The sequence below is a fragment of the Eschrichtius robustus genome, chromosome 14 (genome assembly GCF_028021215.1).
Source record: "Eschrichtius robustus isolate mEscRob2 chromosome 14, mEscRob2.pri, whole genome shotgun sequence".
Classification (NCBI taxonomy): Eukaryota; Metazoa; Chordata; class Mammalia; order Artiodactyla; family Eschrichtiidae; genus Eschrichtius; species Eschrichtius robustus.
Genome location: NC_090837.1, coordinates 86,979,244 through 87,004,572, shown reverse-complemented (window position 1 = coordinate 87,004,572; position 25,329 = coordinate 86,979,244). Strand labels below are relative to the sequence as shown.

Below are 25,329 nucleotides of genomic sequence, written 5' to 3'. Positions count from 1 at the left end.
GAAGTACATACTTGTGCATAACTCCGACGGCTGCTGGGACTGCTCGGAGGGCATTGCAGGACACATTCAGCTCGGCCAGGGTTGGAATATTGCAGACTGCTAATGGGAAGTCCCCTAAATGATTATTGGAAAGGTTAAGACTCTTCAACTTGCTGAACCTATTATAATAAAAGGAAAGAAAAGACAGATGTCATAGATGCATAACATCACATGATTTTGGCATAGCCTTAGAGATAATCTAGTCCAACTCTAATTCAGCTGAGCAGAAAAAGGAGCCCTCAGAGGGTAAGCGAGCAGCAGAGCTGCAGAGCTGGAGTGCACATCTTCAGACTCTAAGGCCAGCGTTTTACCTAAAATATAAAGATGATATTTAAGAACAAACGTCACTCTAAAATAAGGTTGAATATTTGAGGCGGTGAGTTTGCTGGAGTGAGTTTTTTAGCTTCACCTTGGCTAGCTTAATTAACACCTGTGTGAATGACAACAGACAGGAAGGAAAAGAACACCGATGTAGCTCTTTAGGATTTCTGTTACCCCAGACAAGTCAAAAACCTTTCTGCTTCCCTTCTCTCCAATCCAAACCTGAAATAAAAACTTCACAATTAATCAAAACTACACTGTCTCTAAGGGTACCAGTTTTGCAGTTCCAAATTGAAGAACCAATGACCATTCCTCAATCTCGATCCTATACTTGCTCCTGCTAACCACACACCCTTCCACGAAGAGCTCTTCTCATCTCACTCTAAGGACACTTTCCTCACCTAGCCTCTTCCTAGCTCTCTCCAACCTTTCCTCCTTTTCTTCTTTTTTCTTCCCCATCTCCTCTTTCCTACCCCACAGTTAGGTACTCCTCACAGATGTGCTCTTCGTTTCTTCTCTCTTTACACTGTCTTCCTTGGAAATCGTTTTACTACTCTGTGGACAACTCTCTCTAACCCTATCACACACCATCTCCTCTCTGTTGACCCACCCTACAACATTTCCAGTCCGAAACTGAACATACCATCTTTATCCCAGACCTGCACTTCCTCCTGCTCTATTTTTGTTAATGGCTCTTTCATTTTCTGTTGTCCAAGCAATTAAAGCAATTCAAGAAGTCACCTCTAAGTTTGAGGGCACTTCTCTGTGTACTCTCGCATTTGGCCCACTGCCAACCTCTACACGTTTTCTATTTTGAGATGAGAATCAGATGAGTTATTGCATTATGCTAATTATTTTATAAACTGGCCAAGCCTAAATACTAGGCAATGTGTACTATGCCTAGAGCAGACACATCTTAAAAATAAACCCAGTTCAATCCAATCAGCATTTTAAGAAACTGTCATGTGACATCTTTATTGAATTTTATAATAAAAAATGTAAAGCTTTGTTCTAAATGGCTATATAAATTTTATTCTAAATAGAAAGCTGACAGTGTACCTATTTGACAGATTGATAGCTATTTTCTTGACAGAGTAATTTTATTTTATTTTATTTATTTATTTTTGGTGGAGGTGAAATTTATTGCTTTGCCAGGCAAAGGGGGCCACAGAGGGCTAATGCTTTCAAAACTGAGTGTCCTGACCTGCAGGGGGTAGTGAGGAGTTTTATAGTAATGGTTCAAAGAGGAGGGTGTGATCAGCTCATGGACCTTCTTCTGATTGGTTGGTGGTGAGGTAAGCGGAAGTCAGCATCATCAACCTTCTGGTTCCAGCCAGTCCGTGGTCTGCCTGTTGTGGCAGCATACAGTTAACTTCTCCCACCTGGCAGGGGTTTCAGTATCTGGTTTCAGGACCTAATGAAGCCCAGGTTCTTGATGTCTCATCGCAGAAAGAATTCAGTGAGAGACAAAGTGATGGGTAAGAAGTGGGTTTATTTAGACAGAAGCACACTCCACAGACAGAGTGTGGGCCATCTCAGAAGGTGAGAGCGGCCAACAGAGTAATTTTAAAGTAAAAAACAAAACAAAACTTAAGAATTACCGCTAAACGTGAATAATCATTTTAAAATTTGTTTTGTATTTTATGATTTGATTCATTAGTCCTACTTAAAACAAAGAATGTTTATCCTCTGTTCTGATTATCTATGATCTATCCAACACACAAGCTAGAATTAGAGGGTCTATTATTCGTAGCCCAGGGGTTCTCAAAGCATGGTTGGGGGACCGTGCAAGAGGTCCTTTAGATCCTTTCAGGAGATTCTCAAGGTCAAAACTATTTTCATAACAATACTAAGATGTCATTTGACTTTTGCCACTCTCATTTTCTCCCAAGTGTCCAGTGGAGAGTTCCAGATGGTACATGTCTTTGTGATAGCACACCTGATTAGAAACAGAAAGAGACTTGAGAATCCAACTATCTTCTACTTAAGCCAGGCGTTAAGAGTTGCAACAATATAAAATAAGAACATTCTTCTCCCTATTTTTTCTTGTTATAGAAGGTAGTTATTTTTCATAAAAAATACATATGTTAACAAGAATGGGGTTTATTATTTTTCTAAATGAATTACTATATATGAAAATATTTCTCAGTTTAAATTTCTAACACAGTAAATATCAATAGTTTAATCCACAGAAATAAAAGCTGCTTAGGGTCCCCCATTTTTGAGACAGTAAAACAGTCTTGAAATAGGGTTGCCAGATAAAATACAGGACATCCAGTTAAATTTGTATTTCAGATAAACAACAAATAATTTTTTAGTATAAGTATGTCTCAAATGTTTCATGAGACATACTTATGCTAAAAAACATATATTCTTTTTTTTTCTGAAATTCAAATTTAACTAGATGCTTTTTCTTCTTCTAAGTCTGGAAACTCTATCTTGAAATGGATAAAACTGCTGTTCTAGTCCAAACAAAAACAGTACCCTACCTTCTAGATTTGTATCCTCATTTGGTAGAACTGGCCACAGTTTTAAAATATGCATGCAATTAAACTGAACTTTTTTTAAAAAAGTTCCTCTAGGAAGGAAAAAGACCCTAGACATTATCCAAAACAATATAGCACAAAGACTTCAGAAAGTGGGGAACAGAAGGATTACAATTCCAGTAATTACTCAAGATGGAAAGTGGAAGCATTGGCTTTTGGAAAAGTATTTGTCAATAACAGGGGGTTAAAAGGTATGTATATTCATCTATGCAAACAAATTTTTTAGGACCATACCATTCCTGAGAAGAAAGGCAAGCAGCAGTGAGTTGAATGAGTAAAAGGCAGGTGACAAACTTGAATGGAAGAGGAAAAAAATAGTTAAGTACAGGCCAAGTGCCCCTATTGAACAAGGAGTTTGGGCTCCCTTGGCCTAGAGCTGTACTGTTTGGTACAAATACCACGAGACCCAGGTGGCTCCCCGAGCATGTGAAATGGGGCCAGTCAAAACTGACATGTTCTCTAATTATAAAATACATACTGGATTTCAAAGACTTAGTACAAAAAAGAATGTAAACTCTATTAATAATTCTTTATAACTGATAATTTTGATACATTGAATTAAATAAGCTATATTATTAACATTAATTTCACCTGTTTCTTCTTCCTCTTCCTCAATGTGGCTACCAGAAAATTTAAGATTACTTATGTGGCTCGCATTATATTTCCATTAGAGAAGCATTCTCTCCATACTAACAATAAGCAGGATCCTGGAATTCCTTACCCAAATGACACCTTATCTGTTTTCAGTGCTTGTGTGGGCCTCTTCCCTGGGCCCATCCACCCATGAGTATGTGCACCCATAGGCCCTAGGAGTGGACAGAGCTTGGACACATGGGCTGTGTGTCCTGCAGGATGAGGGATAGAGTCGGAGACGGGAAAAGATGAGATTCAGGCCACTGAGCCAGTTCCCCCCATGCAGCCATATCCAGTGCAGAATCCCAAGGGGTCTGAGGATTACATAGATAGAATTCAATAAATTTGAATCTAGAGGTCATCATAAAAGTATATTTGTGAAGGTAGGAGGCGAGAATGTGTTTTATTTAACAGTTTGTTAGCTTAATTATAAATTAAATATTTAGATATGTGGGCTGGGGCCTCCATCTATACTCTTGCCCTAGACCTATACATTTTAAGGGCTGATTATGATTTATAAGTGTCCTAAGTTTCTCTCGCTCCCTCTCCACCTCCCTCGTAACCTGCCCTGCACAGCCCATCCCCCAAATTCTTCCCAGAAAAGAACACGATGTTCAGAAGACTTGTTTAGCAAACAAAGCACGGATTGTTTCTGAGAACTCAAGTTCTTGATCAGAACACAGTAAAACTCATCTGTTTTGGAAACTCTAACCCTTAGCCTTCTTAGAGGTCCACTTTTTCTTTATTTATGTAGAAAGCAGTCAGATCATAGGCATCTGCCAATTCAAAAACCCCTTCTTAGAAAAATAAAAGTCCACCTAGAATCCACTTCCCTCTGGTCTTCAAATGGGTGAAACAGATACCTGAAGGCAATGTTTAAGTTAAGAGAGAGATAAGAGATCAAAGTGGGGAGTGGGTGACCTTTCCTCCCTTTACCTTCATTTTAAAAAAATGCAGAGGAGAGAGCAAGGTGACAGCACACTGTTACGGAAGAAAAGACCAGAAATCTCTATGTCTCCTACAAAATTAAAGACTTTTAGCTCTGTCATTCTGTGCACAGGCCCAGATTCTAAAATAAAACTTGGCTGGCTTTGGAAAAATTGCATATTTGGTGAAATATTTTAAATAATTTTATTTTTGAAACTAATATTACAGTTCTTAAACCTTAAAATTAAATCCTTGAAATGAAGTTACATTATATTCACTCAGGCTGCAGATATCCCCTCATAGCTATTCAATATAGGAAGTAGAGGATGATCAGAGCATCATAAAATTTAAGACTAATAAAGATTATTTTAATGACGATTGTAATAATTACAGTTATGAGTTTATCAATAACAAGAAAGGATTCTTTTTGATACTGTAGAAACTAAAAGGACAAGAAACTGTGTGGTTTGTTTTTTAAAAACATCTGTTATACGTACACACACACACACACACACACACACACACACACACACAGTGCCAAGGCTAAAGAAAGCTACTTAAAGTAGATATACCTTCCTTATTTCTCAGGGCTATCAAAAGTGAGAACAGACGGGGCCTTTCGTTTCACAAGCTCATAGACAAAGAAACTAGGCTCAGAGAAATAGTGTGACTATCACATACAACTTGAATCTACTGCCTTTCAACATCAGTACTAATTCTCATCTCTCCCGCCCTTCTTTTATTACATCTTATTAAAGAGTTAAATGTAAATAGATATCACTTACTAACAATTCTAAGTCACAGGTCAAAGAACGGCCTCAGAGTAGTGTGTGGAAAGCACTCCTTTTTCACCCTCATTTCCCTCTATAGAGGGTGGCATTATCGGCCCTGAAGGATAATGAATATTTTGAACACTATGTACATTTACCTTCAAACAAATTCAGGCACAGCCCATGCTCCCAAACTACCCAACAACCTGAAAAGACTGACTTCACTTTCCAGAGCAAGCAAAATGCTTTAAGGAAAGAGATATTAACTCATGTTCATTTGTTTTATATAGAGCTCGGAGTAGGGAAAAGAAATCAAGTTAACATTCATCCAGTCTAACAGAGTAATCTTAGTTCTCAAAATGAAGTTACACGGCACAGTATCACATTTAGCAAATGGCTTCTCTTTATTTTCTAAGGAGCACCTGCTCCCAATGATTTTATTTTGCGGTATTTATGGATGCCCAATGCCATCCACATAAGATATCACAGTTGAGAAAAACAAACACACAAATGCTGTCAATTTGCATATACCGCCCTGTCCTGGGCTTGTTTTATTATGATCACTGATGTGCTTAATCTTTTCTCCTTTCTCAGCATTTATCCATTCAATCTATCCACACTCAAAAATTTATGTACAAGTTTCTTTCTGCATCTGAGTTAAAGGTAAGGGCTACACAGCCTGTATATATTTAGGAAATAAAACCAAGTAAATAGCATGATAACTATTTGGAGACATAATACTAATTAGCTTTAGATCCATCTAAATCTTTAGTAATTTTCCTTCCAGGAACTAAGGGTACAGTACTAGGAAAACTTGACTGTAAAATAAAATGACAGTATGGTAGAAGTAGTTCTATTTTTAAACATACTCTAAATGTGTTTAAAATGAGTGTCATACACTACACTCATGAAGCGGAAACCACATTTGTCTTACTCAACGAGTCAAAGAAAAATCAATATTACTTTCTGGAGTTATTATTCCCCACAAGTGGGTCAATTAAAAAAAGACTCCCTGGGTGACCGGATTTCCGTATCATAGTAACAGTCCAAGTTTAACTTGTTTTTTTTCCCGCGGGGGGACAGGCTAATACACATTGGAGATTATTAGGCTTCGGTACTAAGTAATGAAGGCCCTGCTTGAGGACTGGAGCTGTAAGCCTAGCTCCAGGCTTAGCCCTCTGCCTTCCATTAATTATTAATTATGAAAAGCAGGTTCCCTCATGGTCTGGAGAGCTGCACACCTTAGTGGAGAGGTGCCAACTCTCAGTGCTCTGTAATACAAACTGTATTTGTTTCTAAGAGAAAAATTGCTTTTATTTGGTGACCAAATTAATACATGCTCTTTTTAACAAGTCAAACTCTAGAAGCATGTAAACAAAATGTTAACAGTCTCCTACTTCCTTCCAAATCTCATCCTCCTGAGATAACCAGTGTCTAGAGTCTGGTATATATCCTCCCAAAGCTTTTCTTCCTTGTAAAACACATACATGCGTAAGTGGGTGATAACCTCCCTCCCTCTTTTTTGAGTGGGATTGTACCACACGCTTCTCTTCTACAACTTGTTTTCTCATCTAATACAAACAAATCATCTTTCTGCGTCAGTACGTTAAAATCTAACTCACTCTTTTGACAGCTGCATAATACACAGAGTACAAATGCGCCACCATTTATTCCACCCCTCTGCTGATCGACACGGAGTGCTTCCAGTCTTTTGCTGATAGAAATAATTCAGCCTATTTGTTTGTGCATCAATGATTTTATTTTGCAGTATTTATGGGTGCCCAATGCCATCCACATTTTTGAAACCCAACAAGCTCTAAAAATTCAGAAATTTTTGATTCATGTGGTGCCAAAAATGATCTAAACTGATGTGAATATTCATCTGTTCCCTTTAGAAATATAAACGTGTTTGCTTATGGAGTGCTGTCCCAAACCTTGAGGGAGGTATTATACAATATACAGTATAGGCATCGTATTATCTTTAATAACCTGAAAATCTCTGAAATCTGAAACACAAATGGCCTCAAGAGTTTTGGATGAGGGATTGTGAACCTGTATTTCTAAAAGTATAACTGTGGGTCTAAGAGTTTGTACAATTAAAAATTTTTTTAACCTTTCTTATATTTTATACAACGTTTAAAGGTTACTTTCCATTTACAGTTATTACAGAAGATTGGCTATATTCCCTGTGTTGTACAATACATCCTTGACCCTATCTTACACCCAATAGTTTGTATCTCCCACCCCCATATATATTTTTTAATCCATATGGCAAAATTACCAAAAAGTTGTAGAAATTCATACTCCCAATCGGCCACGCAGGAGAGGGTTTCTTTCCACGCTACCTTTACTACCATTTAATGTTAGCATCCTTTGCATTATTGCTAATCTGATGGGTAAAAAGTTGTATCAGGTCATTTCAATTGCTATTTCTCAATGAAGTTTATCTTGTTGTGAAGTTCATCTTCTTTGAAATACACAGTCATGTTCTTTGCCCATTTTTCTCCTGGGCTGTTGACCTTCTACTTATCAATTTGTAGGAGCTCCCTGAAAACTATGTGCCTCTTGGTGTCGTATGATGCATGTGTGTCACAGGACACCCCAGCCTATGGTTTCATTTTTCCCGCTTTGCTAATGCTGACTTTAGCCACACACTAATTTTAATTTTTATTTGCTCAAATGTGGCCATTTTTTCCTGTATGGAGTCTATGTTTTTCACCTTGCTTGAGAAGGTCCTCTTACCCTAACCCAAAGTGGCACAAATGTTCTCCTATATTTCCTTCTAATATTTATATATTTTATTTTGCACATTTAGACCTTTACTTCACCTGACATTTATTTTATGTTAGGTGGAGGTCTAACAATTTTTTTTCTGGTAGCTAATTATGCCAATATCATTTATTAAATAAACCATCCATTTCAATTTCCATTCAATTTAAATAAATTTCATAGAATAGGGGAAGAGAGAACAAAAAGAGAAGCTTAGTGCGATTCCAGTAAAACAGACAAAGAAAAAGGCTTGGGTAAAAACAAGCTGCATTTACTTTTTCTTTCTCTTTTCTTTTCTTCCAAGAGAATTTATAAAATCAAGTGCCTGTATTTTTGTCCTTCCTAAGAGCCCACTTTGTGGTTTCGAGTCAGCAAAATGCTTTAATAAAATTATTAGTTTGATAGAGTAGCTTTTCTCTTTTATCTTTAGAAGGACATATCTTGGGAAGGGTATTAAAGTACATTTTAAAAATGTGTACTGAATGCACTTTCTCTCAAGAAACATTAGTTAAGTCAATGAGTGAAAGACATCAGTCAGCAACTTCCTGATTCATCTTCCATGCACTCCTCAAATTCCAATTCCTTTAGTATGGAACTTTACTGGCTTATGAACTTAGTCCTACACCATGTTTTAATATTTTTGCCCCAATCCAGGAATGATATAGGGCAACCTGAACATGCTCTAACTGTTATGTAAGAAAGCCAAATAATCTGCAAAACAGTTAAGAGGCTCTCTCTCCTGGATTCAGGAGAAAAGAAAGGATACCTTTTACCCCATGTTCTTCTTGGACTTGTCTGCAGCTGTGGTGGCATGAGACACATCTGAATCTTTGGGCCTGCTTCAGAATTGCTGTGAACATCTACCCTTCAGAAAGCATGACTCATCTCCTTTTAGCTCTCACACTGCTCTCCCCAAACTGTACTGCGCTGAAACTGAACTCTCATCGGTGGCTTCTCCATTTCTTGGTGCGGCACTTTTTTCCTGTTGTCCCTTTACCACTTCTGAAATGAATCGACGTGAACTTACGTATGCCATTCTGTTCCAAGGCTCAAGTAGCCCACTGGCCTTGTTCCCAGCTAGCACCTTCCAGGGTCTTCTGGGAGGTTCAGCGCACCCAAATGCTAATGAAGCACACAGCCAGCTTCTCAATACTTGAGCAAAATAAACAGAAACCACCCATCTTCGTCCTAAGCACCACTAATGACTGTCAGTATAACCAAAACAAGCATATCACCTTCTCATAGGACTAGAAAACAAAAATAAACACATGCATATTTTACTTGCATAAAATTAAAAATTTACAGCCACAAAAGAATTTGAGCAGCATTTTCCTAAGAACTGCGGCAAATGTGAAAAAGCAGAAAAAGTATACCAAAGCTACAATTCATAAACATAATTTTTCCTAAATAATAATCAAGGAAATAGAGAACACTCAGTGCTGGCAATAATTACAATGGACATGTTGCTGGAAGGGCAAATTAAAGCATGCCCTAAAGAGAGAAATGTTTACTTTAATCCTCCCTTTTAAAATAGTTCCAACAAGAGGCACTTATGGGTTACTTACTTTGTGCCAGATCCTAGACACAGTTAACCCTATGGATACAACAGCCAACAAGACAGAGCTCCTGCCCACAGCGAGGGAGAGGTGGGGGGGACATGCAGGGGCAGGCTCCCATGAATCAAGTAATTCCATTATACAGAAAACCACTCCAAATCACAAGACGGTAACCATGCAGAAAGAGGAGTCACTAGATCTACAGGAACTGTGCACTAACTAAATTCATGAAAACAGTAAGTCCTCAGTGGCATAAATCTGTCATTTTCTGATTCTTCTATAAATCGGCAACATAACAATCAAAAAAACAAAGAAGAAATATGTTATGTTACAGTTAAACATCTCTTATGAAATAGTGTCTCACTTTATCCATGACTACATTTTTTCATTTTCTCACCAACGGATCTGCCCATAGTCAGCCAATTTAATTGAGATACTATTCAAGAGATGTTTAATATTAACCTCCACACTAGTAGGACAAATAACAAAATATAAAAAGAACATTTCTGTAACAGGCAGAAAACGATCGCTATTTCCACTTCTCAAAGCAGAGAAGACCCACACAGTATACTTAGATAAAATCCCAGTTGAGTCATACAAGGATATGTAAAAATGAAAACCAGGTAATGTCTCTATCAAGGATATTAGATTACCAAAGGAGAAGGTGAACATAAGCTAAAGCCGGAAAGAATAATCACGTCACGAAAACATGCTCAGACCTGGAACGCTTAAGCTCACATCACAAACAGACCAGGCATATCTGATAGTTAAATAGAAAAAATAAAAAATCCAATACCCAACGTTTACTAGGTATAATAAAAGTCCGATCCTAGGACTGAACCATTCATTCACTAAACATTTTCTGAGTTCTTATTAGGCATAAAGGGTGTGAAGCATACACATGTGAATCAGGCATGGTTTTCACCCTCCAGGAACTTGAAACAGTTTGGGAGCAAAGCTGCTATAATAAAAAGCAGAAGATGAAACATACTGGAAAAAAAATACCATAAATACTTGCAGAAGAGAAAACTCACTTTTACCTAAGGGACATGAACAAGAGTTCAACAGGCAGATGGGGAACTGAAAAGACAGCATTCAAAAAGAATAGGCTGGTGTGACTGTTTCTCAAACTTCAGTAAGCATTGTTAGAATGCAGATTCCTGGGCCCCATCACCAGAGGTTCTGATTCAGCAGGTCTGGGATGAACACCAGGTATCTCTGTTTCTAGTAAATACCCCAGGTGATTCTGATGTAGGCATTTCATAAATCACGTTTTTTTTTTTTTTAAAATGTTTATTTATTTATTTATTTATTTATTTTTGGCTGTGTTGGGTCTTCGTTTCTGTGCGAGGGCTTTCTCTAGTTGCGGCGAGTGGGGGCCACTCTTCATCGCGGTGCGCGGGCCTCTCACTGTCGCGGCCTCTCTTGTTGCGGAGCACAAGCTCCAGACGCGCAGGCTCAGTAGTTGTGGCGCATGGGCTTAGTTGCTCCGCGGCATGTGGGATCTTCCCAGACCAGGGCTCGAACCCATGTCCCCTGCATTGGCAGGCAGACTCTCAACCACTGCGCCACCAGGGAAGCCCATAAATCACGTTTTGAGAAACACTAATTTGGGGGGCAACAACTCCACGGTGTTCCTGGAAAACGTTAAGCAAACTATATTGCTAAGCAGAAAGAACTCCTGTGGTCTTAAAGGATGCTTAGAGTATTCACAGAACACCTCGAATTCCAGATGAAGACATTGCTATTTACCTATGGAAATTTTTGAACAGGGGAGTCTAGAACACATGGATTTGTGTATTACATAAAGCAAGTAACAGCTCCCTTTCCCTTCTTGTGCTTCCCCTACACACACACACACACACACACACACGATCTCTCTATGTGGGGTGAAAGTGAGCCTTCTGACAGAAATCTTTAAATTGGAGGAAAGTACAGCTATTTGGAAAGTCAGACTTTCCCTAAGGTTTCTTGTTAATTATGAGTCCCAAAGACACCACCGGGGAGGGATGGGTGTGCCCTACTTTCGAGAGGCCTCTGTCAAATACCTTGCCAGCTCTAGCATCACCATCCTAACCCAGCCATGGGAAATGACAACAGGAATCTGACTCTTCCATCCAAAGCTCTATTACTACAGAGCGCATGGTGAGTGACATCAAAATTACACGCACTCTTAGGACAAACAGAAACCCTCATGGGTCTTTAATTTTCAAAAGTTACACGTGTGTGTTGTGAGAAGGAGCTCCAGTGTTAGCTGTACTGTTAGCTGTGTCTGTCTGACATGAGGCAGAGGAGAGAGGGAGAAAGAGGAACATTACTGGTTTCCATCAGCATTCTCACACTAGCAACCAAAACATTATTTCAGAAGTTATCAGTAATGATGTTAATCATGTTCCCAAGTCCCAAGTTACTATGCTATTTAACCATCAACAACCACAAAATAATCATCTGTTGGCCCGCTCACTGCATGCTTATCCTTTTCCCCTAAGAGCTAGGCAAAGTGAAAAGTTGGTTACCACTCAGAATAGCAAATTTCTGCGAATTCTATGTTTAACATTAAACTCTTACAGTTAAAACTTAGAGAGTACAGCCAGGAGCTCAACTAAAACAAACAGAAGAACAGAATTGGCCAGAATACAATAGCCTCACTGGATTCAAGCCAAGGCTTCTGAAGATCTCTCCCCACTTTTTATTTAAGTGGGGAAAAAAAAGTTAAAGAACATCTTAAAGGATCCCAAGAAGGCAACAGGGCAAACTGAATTTAATACAGTCTGGTTGATAAATAAATCTTTTGTTTCTTCTGAGCTCTCTCTTCTAAATGCGCTGTATGAGGGCAGAAGAAAATAGGCTATTATTGCCAGAAATGAGGCCAAGAGCCGTCGCCAAGGAGAGCACCAAAGGCTACACAATCTCAGTATCCCAAGCACCAAGCAAACGCTTTCCTTTGATCAAATGCTCAGGGAAAGAAAATGGGAATTGTGTGAGATGGAAGGCTTCCCAAGAGGATCAAAACTCCATCTGAAAAGCAAAGCTGTATAAGAAAGGAACTTCAGTGTTGGGAAAAGTTAACTGGAAGAAGGGCATTCCATACAGTCTCTGAAATTCCTTAGACATTTGGCAAGCCTCACCAAACCCAGTAGTGAAAATTCCTTCCCAAGCCCTGAGCAGCGACTGTGCTAAGTGTTTTGTCTTTAATGCATCGGCTATGCCCTTCCTTCAGCAGTGAGTGGCTCTTGTTTGCTTGTAATATTTTTTATATGACAGAGCATCTTTAAAGAAGCTGAAACTGTTCTAAGTACTGCAGTCTATGCCTGGCAAATAAGCTGAAAAAATATTTTAGCATGCCACTCCTGATCCCACTATGTTAATGAATCATCACTGTTTCCATTAAAAGTGAGTCACTGATAAAATCACTGATAAAAACAAAAATTAAAATCTCTCTTTTTATAAAAACCTGGAAATGCGAACTTTTGGTAAGGATAAGTAATTAAAACGAATAACTCTGTAGCTCTGGAATGCCAAGATCCCCAAAAGAACAGAGTAGGAAATAAGGTCATTTGTTTTCCATTTCACGGAGACTAAAAATGTAGAAAATTGAGCTTTCTAAGAAGAAAGGTACTTGATAAATGCCAGGCATAATTACGAGTTTCTCAATGCTCATTTCTTCAATAACTTTCATTCTTCTACACCCACATACTTGCACACCCAACTCAACTTCATTCCTTCACTCCCATTTGAAAAATTCTCATCCCTCCCATCTCTCTTAGTCTTTTCAGCTGAAAGAAATTTCACACCTAATCAGATAACCTTCCAAGTACCGTGGGTGGACAAAGCTACCAGAAGCATACACATACAAATTATTACGATCAAACTTGGCTTCTGAGTTTGCTCTTGACATTGCTCTTTGTAAACATTGCACTGGATATCTCCATACAAGAACTCTGTGAGCGATCATCCCTTACAAACTTTAGATCTGTCAATACGATATTACGACACATGAAATTTTAATAAATGATAGATTTAGCTCTTTCAAATGTAAAAGTACATTTGAAATGTTTGAACACCAATATAATTTAGTACAAATAAGTTCAAACTGCTTTGATACCATATTAAAAACAATAAAATTAAGACATGGGAAGGAAAATTATATTCCTTGAATTTAAGCCAGCAAAAGGTTGTCCTCTTCATTGACTTTACAAAGAAACTTACTATATTTTATTAAAACAATTCTCCATTGCAAATAATAACAATTTAGTACTAATACCATCTGGGTCATCTAAATGGAATACAGTTAATATAAGTGAAATACTACGTATTAATAAAATAGAGGTAAATAATGCATCGTAATTATTAGTAACATACAAAATCCGGAAAGAAACCACTAAAACTACCAAAAATTACTCTGATTTTGCCTTGCCTCTATTTTTGAAAACTAAGTGAAGAGTTCCAATGCCAATAAAGGAAAAACAAACACTGGTAGTTCCAAGAACAATGTTTTCCCTCTGAAACTGCTGGCCTGTGTGTGTACATCAGCATGCCATCTTTCCAGAATTAGAATGCTGCTGCAAATACCATTTTAAATGTTCTATGGAAATTGCTCATTTGTTTAAGGTGAGAATTGACAATAGAAAGAAAAATATTAGGAGGATATGTGGTTAAGAGAAAAAGTCTTAGAACTCCTATGCGTTATAAATGCTCTGTATGTAAAGTTTCTCTCTGGATATTCGCCCTGACACTGTGACCTAAAAATTCATCCCTTGAGACTTTGGTAAAAACATAAAAATAAATTACCCTCTGGTATCTCTCTAACATACTCCCTGTGAAACATACACTAGAGATCAACACAAATTCCTTAAACATACAACTAAAAATAATAAATTAAATAAATGGCATATCTCAAAAATACCATACTAACTGTATGACCCTAAATAAGCTACATTAGTGCTTTCTGAAGTATAACTGAGTTTTAAATATATATAATTTCAATTTCTAGCATCGAACATCCGTGTGTGTGTACACATATACTTACAAACTTACTACTTTGAAAAATTGGCAATAAAATCTTTCATGAATAATGGGGATGGGAGACAAAAATCTCACATTAGTATGTGGAGAAAAAGAAACTGGTTTAAAGCCTAGTTTTTCCCGAAGGGCAAACACAACATCACCTTCACCAGCTGCTCAGCCTCCGCATCCAAGTCCCCTCAACCCACCTTCCCCCATGCACAGCTCAGGACATCAGCTCAGTACTTTGTGACCGCCTAGAGGGGTGGGACAGGGAGGGCGGGAGGGAGACCCAAGAGGGAGGGGACATGGGGATATGTGTATGCTTATAGCTGATTCACTTTGTTATACAGCAGAAACTCACACAACATGGTAAAGCAATTATACTCCAATTAAGAGGTTAAAAAAAAAAAAGCAACAGAAACCTAACAAACCTTCGTGGCAGTGCAAAACTGAAAAGTCTCCCACCTTAAACAAATCAAAGTCATGGCTTTATACTACACACCGTACAGTGCAAGCTGATAATACGTAACTTGATATGCTTTGTTTTGCTTTGTAAAAAAAAATGGAAATGAAAGATGCGGGACACAAGTATATACTATATGACTTTTATATTATGAACAAAACCAGGCAAAACTCTTTGTGTTGTTAGAAGTGCGCACAGTGATTATCTTTAGGGTACTAAGAGGAGGGGCACAGGGAGGGCTTCTGGGTGCTAGTAATTTTCTATTTCTCAGTATGAGCACTGGTCACATGTGTTCATTTTGTGGAAACCCATCGAACTGTACACTCATTATACTTCTACAAAAAGATTTCCAAAAGATTATATAAGGAATATAAGGAACTACATGAGACCCCAGATCCTCTCCCCAATTCCAGCAGGAGACAGTTTATTCCCTGGAAGAAACTGAATCCCAGAGTCCTGGCTCAAAGACATCAGGAATAGTAGAAAACATTGTTCTGAAAACAGGGGATCAAATAAAAATCCACACGCTAAACCCTGAGATTGCAGCTCTCTTCCCTACTCCACTCCCTGAATCTTGGCATGTGCAGCCCAGGCAGAAGACCAAAGGATTCCTCTCAAGTAAAACTGACACGTCCTAGGGAGAAGATCCACAGATACTGTCTTTGGAAGTTCCCCCAAGGAAACCACAAGGCTCACCCCCGACAGCCCCGCAATGAAGCTGTACAGAGGAGAAGCGCTGTCCACAGACCACAGCACCCAACTTGCTTATCAGCGGCTCACCATGAAATAGGAACAGAGAGCAAAGGATCTCCAAACAGTGAGGTCAAGTTCCTAACATAAAAGTCAGACACCCACACAAACAGGAAAAAAAAGAAATCAAGACAGTGCAAGAAGGAAATTAATTAATTAATTAATTTAATGTCCTCAGAAAGAGAAGGCATGCACCCATGGCGGGGGTGGGGAACAGAATGCTGTTAAAATGCACACAAATTAAACCAACGAACAAGAAAGAGCTCTTAAAAAATATCAGACAGCAGAAATTCAGAAGGTTAAGATAAAGTAGAGAAAACCTGTCAAGAAGTAGGGCGTTAAGACAAAGAGGAGAATTACAGCATTAGAGGACAAATGAAGAGGTCCTGCCTAACTAATAGGAATTCAGAGGAAGAAAAGAGAAAACCAAGGGGGGGAAGAGGTTATCAAAAAACACAGTGAGAAAGTTTTCCAGAACTGAAGGATGTAATTTTTTTCAGATCGAGTGTTCATCATAGCTGCTGAAATGAATAAAGACTGCTAAAAAAGAAAATCCTAAAACCTCTTTGGGGGTTATTAAAAAAAAAAAGAAGAAGAAGAAGAAGAAAGAAGGTCTACAAAGACAGGAACCAAGAGTATAACACTTTTTAATAGCAACTGTAGAAGCTAGAAAACAATAGTGCACTGGCTTCAAAATTCTGAGGAAACATGTTTTCCTATCCAGAGACCAGCCAAATTATCAATCAAGTGTGTGAGAAATATATTTTTAGATATACAAAGTGCCTAGTAAATTTGTCTCCCATGTCCCCTTTCTCAGGAGGATCCTAGAAGATATTCCATGAAAAAGAGGGAGTAAACCAAGAAAGAATTGCTAGACACAGGAAGACATATAGAAAACACAGGAGAGACGAAAAGGGAATTACCAGGAAAATGACAAAAGGTAACCCCGGGACAACAGCTCGGTAGCAGGCCTATGGAGCAGGTACCTACGCTGGCTCCAGGAGGGAAGAAGTCTCCAAGACAAAGGTGTTGAGAAGAGGGTAGAGTTCTGCCACCTTAACAACACTAGAGAAAAAGAAAAGTACACCAGTGAAAAAGAGAGACTACTATCCAGCCAGCACAGGAAAGGAAATGTAATCGTTGCATTTAAGTGGCTTAGGAGAATCACAGTTCCATGCTCAAAATAATGTGAGCCCTTAACATCTACTTAACCAGAAACGGATATCTGTACATTGAGAGGATGGGGGAAGCAGCGGTCTGGGCATGTGGCATGGGGCTGAGGGGCTGTGAGACAACCTAAGAGTTAAATCCTCACCTTCCATTGTAATATGCCAACTCATAATGTCCAATAACAAAAAATTCAAAAAAAGCAGTACATACATACTATTTCAGAAGATGGAAGAAGACAGCAAAAAGAGTCCTGAGAATCAAAAGTAGTTGCCTAGGGAACAGGACTTGGGTATAAGGATGGGCTGGAGTTCCTATTTCTTATGTCTTATTGCCTATTAAGATTTTTTAAAACTCTATATAGGATATTACTTTGATGGGACCAAAGTTTAAATTTTTAAAAATACAAAACAAAACAAAACCAAAAAATGCACAAAATAGTAGGCAAGAAAACTAAAGAGGATGAATTGCAGTGGGAAAATGACAGTAAGACAACCATTTCTCCAAAGCTCCTGCAATAGCCCCTGTGAGAGCTGAGAAGTGCTTCCCCTCACAGCTGGGTGGAGAGGGTATGTGCTAAGAGACAGAGGAGAAGCAGCAGAGGAAGCAGATGAGAAAGGTGGACGTGTTGAAAAGCTATTTACAGATTTAGAATCAACAGATATGAGGGACCAGTCAGGAGATTCTGAAAGCACCAACAGGCAAGGCAATGCCCCAAATATCCCTCCATCTGGGTATTTATTTATTTAGTCCATATATGCTGACCCTTTGGGACTATCATATTCCCCTATGTTATGAGAAGCATTTTGATTTCCTTTTTGTTTAGGCTTTAATTTTTGGATTATTATGAAATACACAAATAGAAAAATACAGAAAATAATAATGATCATCCAAGTATCCACTATTCAGCTTTTTCAAATATTAACATTTTGTCTGTCTCTAATTTTTTGTAAAGAAATAAACATTTTGGATATAGTTGAAATCCTCTTCAAACCATTCCCTAATCTCATCCCTAAATGCCTCCCAGAAGGCAACCGTTAACCTGATTTTGGCATTTAACATCTCCCTCTACCTCATCTCGAAAATGAGAGCGCTGGTTTGGATAAATTCTAATGCCCCTTTCTGTTCTAAGACAGCAGGATTTAATAGCATGATATAAAGTTCTTGATGCTCTGTAATGAAGTGCAGAAGCCTACAATGCTGTGAAATACACAAGAATACTTCAAAATAATTTCAAGCCTCAAAAACAGATTAAATCATGATATAACCCTTTAGCAAAAAATCATTGTAACTTTATTACAGTAGTGTCAGCAAAAATAGTATTATGAGTGCATAGGGCATATAAAAACCTAAGTTCAAGAAGTTCCTGTGGTTCCCTTTCACTGTAACCATCAGCTCCAGGGAACAATAAGGAAGTGCTCGAGCACAATATCCTTCTGGAGTTCTTACTGCCTATGGAGCTAATTCAGTGCAGCATCAAACTGTCCCCATTGTCACAATATTCTTCTCTGACAGGCAATCATGGCAAAAATATTCTTTTTAAAAATGCATAATGCCAAACAAGACAAGGATGTCCACTCTCGCCACTGTTATTCAACATAGTTTTGGAAGTCCTAGCCATGGCAATCAGAGAAGAAAAAGAAATAAAAGGAATACAAATTGGAGAGAAGAAGTAAAACTGTCACTGTTTGCAGACGACATGATACTATACATAGAGAATCCTAAAGATGCTACTAGAAAACTACTACAGCTCATCAATGAATTTGGTAAAGTTGCAGGATACAAAATTAATGCACAGAAATCTCTTGCATTCCTATACACTAATGATGAAAAATCTGAAAGAGAAATTAAGGAAACACTCCCATTTACCGCTGCAACAAAAAGAATAAAATACCTAGGAATAAACCTACCTAGGGAGACAAAAGACCTGTATGCAGAAAACTATAAGACACTGATGAAAGAAATTAAAGATGATACCAACAGATGGAGAGATATACCATGTTCTTGGACTGGAAGAATCAATATTGTGAAAATGACTATACTGCCCAAAGCAATCTACAGATTCCATGCAATCTCTATCAAATTACCAATGGCATTTTCCACAGAACTAGAACAAAAAATCTTAAAATTTGTATGGGGACACAAAAGACCCCGAATAGCTAAAGCAGTCTTGAGGGAAAAAAACGGAGCTGGAGGGATCAGACTCCCTGACTTCAGACTATACTACAAAGCTACAGTAATCAAGACAATATGGTACTGGCACAGAAACAGAAACATAGATCGATGGAACAGGATAGAAAGCCCAGAGATAAACCCACGCACCTATGGTCAACTAATCTATGACAAAGGAGGCAAGGATATACAATGGAGAAAAGACAGTCTCTTCAATAAGTGGTGCTGGGAAAACTGGACAGCTACGTGTAAAAGAATGTAATTAGAACACTCCCTAACACCATGCACAAAAATAAACTCAAAATGGATTAGAGACCTAAATGTAAGACTGGACACTATAAAACTCTTAGAGGAAAACATAGGAAGAACACTCTTTGACATAAATCACAGCAAGATCTTTTTTGATCCACCTCCTAGAGTAATGGAAATAAAAACAAAATAAACAAATGGGACCTAATGAAACTTCAAAGATTTTGCAAAGCAAAGGAAACTACAAGCAAGATGAAAAGACAACCCTCAGAATTGGAGAAAATATATGCAAACGAATCAACGGACAAAGGATTAATCTCCAAAATATATAAACAGCTCATGCAGCTCAATATCACAAAAGCAAACAACCCAATCCAAAAATGGGCAGAAGACCTAAATAGACATTTCTCCAAAGAAGACATACAGATGGCCAAGAAGCACATGAAAAGCTGCTCAACATCACCAATTACTGGAGAAATGCAAATAAAAAGTACAATGAGGTATCACCTCACACCAGTTAGAGTGGGCATCATCAGAAAACCTACAAACAAAAAATGCTGGAGAGGGTGTGGAGAAAAGGGGAACCCTCTTGCACTGTTGGTGGGAATGTAAATTGATACAGCCACTATGGAGAACAGTATGGAGGTTCCTTAAAAAACTAAACATAGAACTACCATACAACCCAGCAATCCCACTACTGGGCATATACCCAGAGAAAACCATAATTCAAAAAGACACATGCACCCCAATGTTCATTGCAGCACTATTTACAATAGCCAGGTCATGGAAGCAACCTAAATGCTCATCAACAGACGAATGGATAAAGAAGATGTGACACATATATACAATGGAGTATTACTCAGCCATAAAAAGGAACAAAACTGGGTCATTTGTAGAGATCTGGATGGATCTAGAGACTGTCCTAAAGAGTGAAGTAAGTCAGAAAGAGAAAAACAAGTACCGTATATTAACGCATATATGTGGAACCTAGAAAAATGGTACAGATGAACCGTTCTGCAGGGCAGAAATAGAGACACAGATGTAGAGAACAAACGTATGGACACCAAGGGGGGAAAGCTGCGGGGGGGTGGGGGGGGGGGTGTGATGAATTGGGAGATTGGGATTGACATGTATACACTGATGCGTACAAAATGGATGACTAATAAGAACCTGCTGTATAAAAAAATAAATAAAATAAAATTCAAAAATTCAAAAAACATTGCATAATGCCAATTTTACTTAAAAATGTCCTTGATGATGCAAGAAAGTTATCTGTATTACATCTCAACCGCTGAATACATTATCTTTTTTATTTTCTGGGTGATAAAATGGGAAGTACACATAAAGCACTTCTGCTGTATATAAAGTATGATGGTTATCCCAAGGAAAACCCTTGTACGATTATTTGAGTTGTGAGCCAAACTAGTCACAATGTTCATGGAATACCACTTTTACTTGAAAGAACAACTGACAAACTCAGTATTCAGACTTGGGTATTTGGCAGGCGTTTTCTCTACAATGAAGTAAGAAGGTCACTTCAGGAAAAACAACTGACAGTATTTGTTGCCAAGGGTAGCCTTCAAGCTTTCAACTGAAATTTAAAATTTTGGAAAACTTGTTTCCACACTGAGCCTGACAACTTCCCAATACTTAAAGATTTTTCTGCTGGGATCAGTGGTGATATTAACAACTGTCATTTTTTGAAACTGCATAATGAAATACATTAACATCTGGAATCTCATTATTATCCAACAAACCAGTATTTTCCAAATGACCAATACTTAATGCAACAAAAGGATGTATGGGCAAAGATCCACTCAAAGTACGAGAAAGATCAATGGGTCCTAATGTAAAAGAATTTTAAAAGTCTACTGATAGGATTTTACATTCCACACTGAAACCAACATTTAAGAAATTACCACTTGTCAAGTTTTGGTATAGTATCAAAGAAGAATATTCACAATCATCTGAAAAGAAAATTAAAATACTCTTCCTTTATTCTACATGTCTGCACAAACTTTATATAAATACTTATTGTATTATTCTTTCTGGATGTTAAAAAACCATAAACACATAATCATAATGGTTAATTTCCATAGTTTAATCTCTGATCATTATCAATCATTTAAGAACAAATGAAATATCCATTATTTATTTAAAAGTTGTATCATTCTGTAGTTATAGTCTCACATATTTGCAACAAGTATATATCAGAGGTTTCATTTACCACAGAATCAAGACTGATCATTGCTCCAAAAAAGAAAATGAAATGAACATGGTAAATTCTTAAATCTGTTTCAGATAAATGCAAATAAAGTCCCTTCCCTCTAACTAGAGGAGCAGACCCTTTTCATTTAACATGTGACTCTTGAAACCTATACAGTAATCACCCAGATGATGTGGTATTAATGGATTTAAACTTTCGTTCTTAAATTTCTAAGGAAATATCTTTTCATGGAAAAAACTGACCTTTTGTAAATTTTGAAAGAAGTAATTAATCTGACCAAACCCCTATAGCTCAGAAGTAACACAGCAAATATCAACTTTTCACAGACCTATCTGTAGACAGGTTAAGAAATACAAGTGATTTAAAGAGAAGTGTTCTTCTTATACAAATCTATCCAGTTAATGACTATCATAAATCATTCATTTCAAAGGCAGAGACCTTGAAAAAAATTTCAGAATGAGAACTGAAAATGTCTTCACTACTAAAGTCCTATTACCCTGCCCTCTGAAAGAGAAAGGTTACTAACTGTAGCTTTTTAGTCAGAATATTCAAGAAACAACCAGAAGCTGACACCCCCCCTCCCCTTCCTAATTATCCACCCATTTCTGCATGCTCACCTTTGCAGTTCATTGAGCCCCCTTGCAGTTGGTAGACTGGGACTCTGCCTTAGGAAGTTTTGTTTTAAATTGAGATGAGTGAGGTCTTGGCTGTAGAAGAGGTTGGCAGGCAGATGCTCCAGGCTACAACATGAGAGGTCCACTGAGCTAATACGCTGTGATGCAACCTAGAAAGGGATAAAAACACAACTCAATTTTCATACCATCCTTTATCCTATAACTGTTTTCCATGGACAGAAACAAGATAACCCCATTTGGGAACAGAGACCCGCTATGCAATTAGCACCATTATTCAAATATAAACCAAGAGTATTTACTTAGATAGAACTGAGCAAAGTATTACAAAGGCAGGAAACAGTGTCCCTCCGTGGAAGGTACTTACAGTAACCTAGTATAGGAGACAGGTTACAAAGAGCACAGGTTATCCTATCAAGTTCAGTGATATCAGTAATCTCCTCCAACTGTAGGGCTTATGTTCCTGAAAACATTCATGGTAAGAGAATTCAGAGCTAAATGATACAAGACTTTAGAGTAAATACAGGGTTGGGAGATAGACACTAAGATCTACACAGAACCTACGAAAGCCCTTGTATATACTGATTTAAAACAGCACAAAGAAACGCAGGATCAGTGGCCTTGTACATATCTTTAATAATAGTGGTAGCGCATAATCAGATTCCACTGCTTGCCTGCTCTGAACTTCTCGCATTGCCTCTCCCACAGTTTCCATTTTGCTGCACATAGTATTCTAAGTGAAATTTGTTTTATGTCTAAATGTTTATCCACATATTCAAAGTTTTCCTGGTTAAATGGCTCCTATGATAGCCAGAGTCCCAGGGCTACAGGGCATGCTGGAAGCGGAAAAAGCGTTGGGCAGCGTGTATTCTCTCTCCCACATTCCAGGGACTGTGGCGCCAGTTTATGCCATGGCACGTGGCTTCAGGCCCACGTACACACACCTTGGCTCCTTCTTCCCTCACAGAGGCTGTGGGGTTATTGTTCTAAGATCTGGGTTGATTCCTCCTCGTGCTCTTTATCTTTACCAAAGCTTTATGGCAAAAACTCCGTTCCTTATTTGTGATCTGTTTGATGTCCTTTTCCATTTCCAAACCCCAGCTGACCAGCTTTTTTTTTTTTTAAACATCTTTTTTGGAGTATAATTGCTTTACAATGGTGTGTTAGTTTCTGCTGTATAACAAAGTGAATCAGCTATACATATACACATATCCCCATATCTCCTCCCTCTTGCGTCTCCCTCCCTCCCACCCTCCCTATCCCACCCCTCTAGGTGGTCACAAAGCACCGAGCTGATCTCCCTGTGCCAGGCTGCTTCCCACTAGCTATCTATTTTACATTTCAAACCCTAGCTTTACTCTTACATGATTATAAAAGGCAGCAGAACATGGTCCTTAGGAGTGTGGCTCTGGTGTCAGTGTGTGGATTCGCATCCCGGCTCTACCACTCAGGAGCTGAGAGAACTTGAGTGCATCACTGAGCTCTCCAAGCTCCCATTTTCTCACCTGTATAACAGGCATAAAGATGACACCTCCATCTACATGCCTGGTCAGAAAAAGCACTCAGTAATTGGTGACTGCTATGACCATTTATGATTGTTACAACTACTTCCAAATACATCTTATACCCATTGGAACCCACATTCTCCTGATGCTAAAAAAGGTATTCAGAAGTAACTTTGCATAAAACACATTCTGCTGATGGCATGTCTGAGGTTAGAAAGAAATTGCTGTGCACACATGAAAGCTGAGGGGACCGTGGGATGAAAGAAGGCCTGGCAGGGCTCAACTCAAAAGATTTTACAAAGGAAGTCTGAGTTTGCATTTTAGCAATTTCATCTTTCCTTGAATTCTCACTATTAAATAAGAAAAAGAAAATCCAAAACAGGCCAAGTCACCCACAAAAACCAAATGATGTGAAAAAAAGCCAGAATTTAATGGGCAGAAAGGTAGGTGCAAACATGTCACAGCCACACAAGATTCCCTGGCAGGAACCCATTCACGGGAAGTGAGGTTGAAAGTTATACTCGGTGGAATCATTCAGGCAAAAATATGTGGTGAGGAGGGAATGGTGTGTCAGACCTTCCATTTCCTGAGGTACAGGAGTAAAACAAGACAGACACAGTCTGCCCTAAAGGAGTGCACCTCAAGGAGAGGTGAATTAATATACTACTTGACAATGGTTTCAATAATCGTTAAGTGCAAGGGCACAGAGCACAATCTAAGGAGTCAGGGAAGGCTTCCCAGAGGACCTGATGTCCAAGCTCAAGGCTGAAACTCAAGTGGCAATCTGTGTTTCTGTCAGCCCCAAATCCTTTTCCACTCCTTTCTATAACAATCCTTCAAATGCATGTGATTCTGACGAGAGCGGCAGCATAGGCTGACCCTATGGCTACAGCAGCAGGCATGTACTCCCAGCTCGAGCAATCAGAGCCCCCCAGTGCAGAACCCACAGATTGATCCAACAGGTACTGGCATGTGACCCAGGCTAGGCTAATCAAAGGCCTTCTCTGGGATATATATTCTAAAGCCAGGAGAGAGAGAGAACCTGCCACTTAGAGCTGCAGTTAAAATGACTGAACTAGATTTGTATTTATCAACCTGGATTGATTAAAAAAAAAAAAAGCAAGCTGCAGAATGTTACATACACTATAATGCCATGTATGAAAATCATTTTTAAGATAAACACACACAACAACTCCATATATTATGTATGAATAGTTATATGTGCAGTAAAGCTACACACTATGCATTGGGCATATGCCAAATCAATGACAGTGACGGCCTCTAGATGAGCAGGGAGGGAAATGGAAACAGGAATGGGAGTGTAGGGGATTTGGAATTTAGCTGTGATGCGATTTACTTATAATAAGAATGGAAGAAAAAGAAAAGAACGGAAGATATGGAGGAACTATGTCACTATGTTAACAACTGGGGAGGCCAAGACCGGTACGTGGAAATTGTAATATTATCCTTTGTGCTCTTCTGTGTGTGTGTGTTTAACTGGAAAAAAATAATGTAATCTCAATGAAAATTTCAGTAAAAAGGGGGGAAATGGATGACAGCAGTCTCCTGGCTTTCCTCGCATCCTAGTGTTCTACT

General features: G+C 38.5%; 1 protein-coding gene across 1 annotated transcript in view; it reads right to left on the bottom strand.

Moving 5' to 3' along the window:
• Positions 1 to 25,329, bottom strand: part of PHLPP1 (PH domain and leucine rich repeat protein phosphatase 1) — a 214,717-nt gene that overhangs the window by 58,387 nt on the left and 131,001 nt on the right. Inside the window, exons 4-5 of the mRNA XM_068563442.1 lie at positions 22,214 to 22,380; positions 12 to 158 (exon numbers count right to left, since the gene is read on the bottom strand). Coding sequence (XP_068419543.1) covers positions 12 to 158; positions 22,214 to 22,380 — 314 coding nt within the window. The remainder of the gene's footprint in view (positions 1 to 11; positions 159 to 22,213; positions 22,381 to 25,329) is intronic.